Genomic DNA, 6135 nt, shown 5'->3' with positions numbered 1-6135 from the left:
TGACAAACCAGTTTTGCCAGAGAAAGAGCAATTTAAAGGTAAAGACAGGTGAAGGAGAGTTTGAGTTGCCAAGGGCAGTTTTAAATCGGAACGCAGAAGTTTTTTTTTTCAAAACATAAGGCGGATATTTGTTGTTGTTTTTTGTCATGCATCAAATTGAACAAGAAAAAAGCGAACTGTTGAACTAGAATTGAACTAGAAACAGAAATGCTGCTCGAATACGATATGATAAAACCCTCAAAGTCACCTCGCGCTCGTGGGGTTGCCATGGCTAAAAAGAAAGGGAGACAGCTAAGATTATGTTGCGACTTTCGGTACCTGAAACCACGTATAGACAAGAGCCTCTCGAAAATTTGTGATGCCAAGTTTTCACTACATTGGACCTGGATTCTGCTTTCTGGCAGGTTCCTATGCGAAAGAAGGACAGAAAAAGACTGAATTTGCATGTGAATTGTGCTTCTACCAATGGAAGACAAAAATCTTACGGCTTGTGCAAAACCACGGCGACCTTTCAAAGACTGATGACGTAGTGATAGCGACACCCACCTTGACAGACCACATTGACAGACTTGATGAGGTCTTCGACTACATAAAGAGAGCTGATTTGAAATTCAAACCAACGAAATGTGAGATCCTTAGGGACTCATTAAAGTACCTGTGAAGAATGGTAGACACGCATGGCGTGAGGCCGGATCCGGATGCGGTGGAGGCCGTGTTGAGATGGAAGGCCCTCAGGACAAACACGCAGCTTATGAGCTATCTAGATTTTGCGAATTTCTACCGAGAGTTCATTGAAGGACACGCAGACAAAATTTACCCGATGCAGCAACTGATGCGTAACAAAGGGAAGAAGTTCGAATGGAATGAAAGAGCTCAGGAAGCCTTCGAGAAAATAAAGAGGGTGTTTTGCGTAGCGCCACTACTAGGCATGCCAACAGAGAAAAGTATGTGCGTTCTCGACACTGATGCTTCAGTGGTAGCCTTTTCAGAAATACTGCATCAAGAGCAAGAATGGAATGGGAGAACAGTTCTCCGTCACATTGCAAATGGCAGTAAGGTGTTGAGCGACACTCAAATGAAATACGGTGCACCAAAAGTTGAAATGTTTGCGGTGGTCACATTCGTGAAGAAGTTTTGCGCATACTTAGGGATCGCTTCCTTTAAGTTGCGTGTGGATAACCGAGCCCTATCCTGATTGAAGACGTACTCGATGGACCAGAGTTATATTGAATAGTCAGGTTGGATGGCTACCATATGAGAATCGAGCACAGGATGCGTGACTAGCACCAAAATGCTGTCAGTCTCAGTAAGAAAACTGAAGTTTTAGTAGAAAGATTGGAGCAGACGCAGAACAATCAGGCAGAAATCAAGCAAGTATTCCCGTTTTTGGTTAAATAGACTAACGAAGCACTTTCATTGAAGAGATGGTTGGATAAGTCAGGACATCCAATTCCGAAACACCCTGAACTACTAGTTGAGAAAGCGGCAGAAATTATGATCTTATCCAAAAGGGACTCGGTGCCCTTGGAACTGTTGCTGCATTCAAACCTGGTCTAACAGAAACTCACTCGTTTGAACATAAAAAGCCTCTCAATGCTGGATAAAACGGTGCATGTCACACCAGAAGTGATGCAGATGCTGGATGGATTGTTAGAAAGAGAAGTGACTAGAGATGACCCTGATTTGGCAGCAGCCGTGGCATCGCTGACATTGAGTGATAAGGTACGGATAAAACCATCACGAAGCCAGCACAAAGAAAATGAAAAGGATTGTAGGACAGTAGTTCAGCAACTAATATCCTCAATTTCTCAAAGCGTTTTGATGAGAACATGATACAAGGAAAGAGAATAGGATATCGGGACTCAGATATAGACTCTCACATTTGAGGAGCCCAATCAGGAATCGATAGAAGCCGAATCGAAAACCCGGAACAAGTGAGTTTGTCCGGGGTGTCGGACGTTGAAGAAAGTGGACACGTAGATGGTCAAGACCAGGTGGACAAAGTTTTGTCCGGGGAGTTTAGGTGGATGAGCAGATCGTGCACATCAGAATCTGCCTTAGAAACATGTACCACGACAGACTCATCTCTCGATAACACCTCAAAGAAATAGAACCTACTCAGACAAGAACTCGAGCACGGGATCAGAATTGTCAGATTTGGCAATCCACCTATTGCTGGTGGAAACTCAAGCAAGAGACTTGGGCAGGGAAGTGTATCAAGACCCTGATAGTGATCGCCACTGTTCCCTAGTGAGAAAGTCATTGATAACGCGGCAGATGACCTGTAGATGATAGCCGTATCAAAACGTTCGATGAGCCTTTTACCACAGAAGGAGTCAGTCAGGACTGATCTTCAACCGCTCAAACAAGAGACAAAGCCATTGGCAAAAATTTGGTGTGTTAAGATAGAAGATGACACGCATCAGCCCGATGAGCAAAACAGTCACTTGAGGGTCATAAAGACATACTGGAAGCCGAGATACAGACTCTCGGACGTACTAAGAGCGCAGAGAAATGACCTCATGACAAGTAATGGAAAAGGTGGATCGGAAACGGGGTACCAGACAAAGGACATCTGGAAGAGGATAGTTACACAATCTTGAGACAATACTATATGCAGAAAGAGAGAAGGTTGTATCTGAACAAGGATGGGATCATTGCTTGCAAAAAAAGAGAGTAGGAAGGTCCTGTACAAGTCCTGTACAAGTTTGATGCCGCAACTCTATCAAACAGAACTTTTATTCAGGTCACATGATCAGATGGGCCACCAAGGAATCGATAAAGTATACGAGAGGACCTTGAAACGCTTTGAATGACCTGGAATGAAAAAGGCATACAAGAAGTGGGTGACAGCATGTCTGTAATGCCAACAGATCCTAGGAAGTTACGATTCCCATTGTAGTCAATCGAGTCGTCCGAGTTCAATGAGGTGGTACAGATCGATCACCAGAAGATATGTATGACAGACAGTGGCTACAATCAGGTTCTAGTGATGATCGATCACTTCACAAAGTATGCAGAGGCAGTACCCTGCATATCTGCCCCAGCCGAAGAGACATGCAATCATTTCATCAATACATGGATAGCAAGACATGGATGTCCAATGACATTTCAATCGGACAATGGAAGGGCTTTTGTAGGAGAACTTACTATGGAGCTCATGAGACATACTCAAGTAGCTCCGGCTGATTCCACGACGTATCATCGTCGAACGAACGGCTCAGTTGAAAGACAAAATCGAAATCTGGTGTCGATGTTGAGGGTGTGTTGTTCCGATATTGGACTGACTGGGATAGATAACTGCCACAAGTGATGGGAGCTTATAAGAGTAGGCAGCATTCCACCACAGGAATTAGTCCGCACATGAAGTTCATTCAACATGTGAGAAAGAAAAAACCGCCACAAGTCCATGTAAGGGATGTAATTAGACGCCAGCAAGAGATGAACGATTTATGTAGACGCAATACGCAACAAGCTCAAGCGAGGCAGAAGAAAAGGTTTCACAAGAAAACAGCTGGTGTAAAAGCTTACTCGGTAGGAGACTACGTGTGGGTTTTTCAGAAATTATATACCACCGAAAGGAACGAAGAAACTCCTGAAGAGGTGGAGGGGACCATTCATGATAACCGAAGTGCGTCAGGAGGGACGTTTTCACATACTAAATACCGGCCGAGCTGCGCACTTTAAAAAATTCAAACCACACAATTCATCCACAGAGGACTGTTGTATACCTGAGGAAAAGGAGGAGGGTGATTACTTGATTTGGAACCTGCTTGCGAAGTAAATGAGAAAGGCACCAGGGAAAAGATCGATGCGAATGAGGTGCTGGAAGAAGAAACAAGTCCGCCGCTGAGACAGGATAGATCTGAAAAATATAGTGGAAGACCTAATGGGCCTAGAAGAGATACCCGAGTCACAGGAGTTAGGCATGGTCGAAGATTAAGAAAAGGAATGGATCGACGATCGGTCTAAATTTGAAGTGGAATTTGACGACGAGCAGCATTAGTCGTACGAAAAAGAAGTAACGAACCTGCGCGTCGTGGAGTGGTTGAACGAAATGACCTCAGATCCAAAGGAAATCAGCGTCATGATTCAGGACGTAGACCGCGAGAGCAGGAAATACAAAAAAATGACAAAGATGCTCTTTCCAGGAAGGGTAATTGCTCATTCCTACGTCCAACCTTAACTTAATATCCGGTTTGAGATCGACGGGATGTCGATGGAAGTTATTGTCCGCGGCGTGGTGGTAGGACTTACCCACATGGCTAAAATATTAATAAAAAACTAGAAGTTGCATGAGAAACAGGCGACCTAAAGGCAGAAATAGATGAGGGAACCAGACATAGGAAGAGTGATAGAGTCATATTTTAACTTGCCAAATGAAAAGTCAAATAGCATAATACCAACAGAGAGCGATTTCATACTTGCAGATAGGACATGTGCGATAGCTATCACCGCGGACATGAGTTTTAGAACAGCGTTAGTAGCTGACTTTAAGAGACAATACAAAAGCATAGAGTTTTTTTGGAAGCAAAGACCAGGAGGTGTAGCAACTTTACCACCGGCAGCTTCGCGAATACCAAGAAAGTACTTATGCTTCTTGGTGACGAAGGCGACGGAAAAGCAGCACGTGGACCCTGAAAATTTGGTTCTGTCCGTGACAAGGCTAAGAGAATAGATTCACCTAAGTTGGGACTGTCCACTCTTGGATCAATTTCCAAGATTATAGACTGAATTGATTTTTATTATATCCTAAGATTAAAATCTTCTCATCTGACCGTTTTTAAATCAGTTTTTAATATGAATTGGGAGCAATGTTGACAAATATGATAGTCGTTACCTTATTTCTAGATCCTGGTTCATCAATTTAATCTTTGAACTTCAACCTTGTGAAATCAACTTATCGAATTCAATAATCAAAATAGAAAATTTCGACGAACTGATGGATTTGGCCGAGGCATAGGTAGGGCCACTCATAGACGAGTTTTATCTTTGGCTGCTGGAAAGAGATGGTGGTGGCCATGGTAATGACTGCTCTGAACAACGTCTTAGGGCTTGGAAACCGTGGGGACCACCCCATGGATGTCTTGCTGATGGCGGCTTGGGGGCGAGCAAGAAGTGCTGGATCGACCAAGTATGCGTGTTATGCGGTGGAGAAAAGTAGCTCTCTCGGGAAGCGACTTGGCTTACAAACCCAGTGTGGGTACTACGAGGACGTACCAGCCTGGAGAGATGCTCTTCCAGCCAGGCCTAGGCCCGGTCTGAGGAGTAGACATCAAGCTTTTCATCAGGAAATGATTAGCGAGGCTGCCTCGTCTAGCTCAAAGTTGAAAGCTGCGGTGCCTGCCAAGAGACCCATAGTGGAAGAAGAAGTGCAGACGGACGAAACAATGGAACATATGAACGAGACGAAAGACGAAATAGATTGAGTGAAAAAAAACCTTTCTCAGAATTGAAAAAGATAGAGATATGTGGAGGAGACTGTTTGAGGATTGCAACAAGAAATAAGGAGAGGAGATAGAACGATTGAGGCAGGAATATAAGGAGCAATCGGAACGATCAGGTTTAGCGTCAGTAGAACGATCATTACACGCAGGGAGTGTTCCTCGCGGGCAGTTCCCGATGAAGCTTCTGACACCTCGCGAACTAAGTCAGACAACAGAAGTGCAAATCCCAACAGCACCCGATAGAATGACGATCCCATATTTAAGTGACACCCTGGGTGATCCAATAGTTGAAAGAACCATGCATCAGCAAGTGAAATCCGCTGGCCGACTGGTGTGCCAGGTTCCGGGGTGACTGCACCCTATGGAACAATCGATGATACCGGCAGAGTAGAGCTCTCCTCAGAAGTAGTAGAGAAAACAGGAGCTGCTACAGTAACAAAGTTAGCAAAAACCACGAAAACCTCCGATAGGAAGATTAGGGAGATGCCAATGAAGAAAGTGTCGAGTGTATTTGACATACAGACGATTAATAAAAAAACAGCTTCACAGGGGTCCTAGATACGGACATGCGAGCATGTTTCAATCTATCAACCTGGAGTCAGCGGTGAACAAGCAGCAATCACCCCTTGGAACGTCGCATCTGAATTTAGGCGATAAATTGGTGAGAGTTTGGCAAACCTTGAGAACC

At 44.3% G+C, this 6135-nt stretch overlaps 1 protein-coding gene across 1 annotated transcript; it reads left to right on the top strand.

Moving 5' to 3' along the window:
• The first annotated feature begins 664 nt into the window (after positions 1-664).
• Positions 665-2603, top strand: LOC134843789 (uncharacterized). Its single transcript, XM_063860069.1, has 3 exons — positions 665-976; positions 1561-1722; positions 2406-2603. The coding sequence occupies exons 1-3, from the start codon at positions 665-667 to the stop codon at positions 2601-2603; spliced, it is 672 nt and encodes a 223-aa protein (XP_063716139.1).
• Positions 2604-6135: the final 3532 nt, after the last annotated feature.

The sequence above is a fragment of the Symsagittifera roscoffensis genome, chromosome 4 (genome assembly GCF_963678635.1).
Source record: "Symsagittifera roscoffensis chromosome 4, txSymRosc1.1, whole genome shotgun sequence".
Classification (NCBI taxonomy): domain Eukaryota; kingdom Metazoa; phylum Xenacoelomorpha; order Acoela; family Convolutidae; genus Symsagittifera; species Symsagittifera roscoffensis.
The sequence above is the reverse complement of the archived record's forward strand: the minus strand, read 5'-3'. Positions and strand labels throughout refer to the sequence as shown.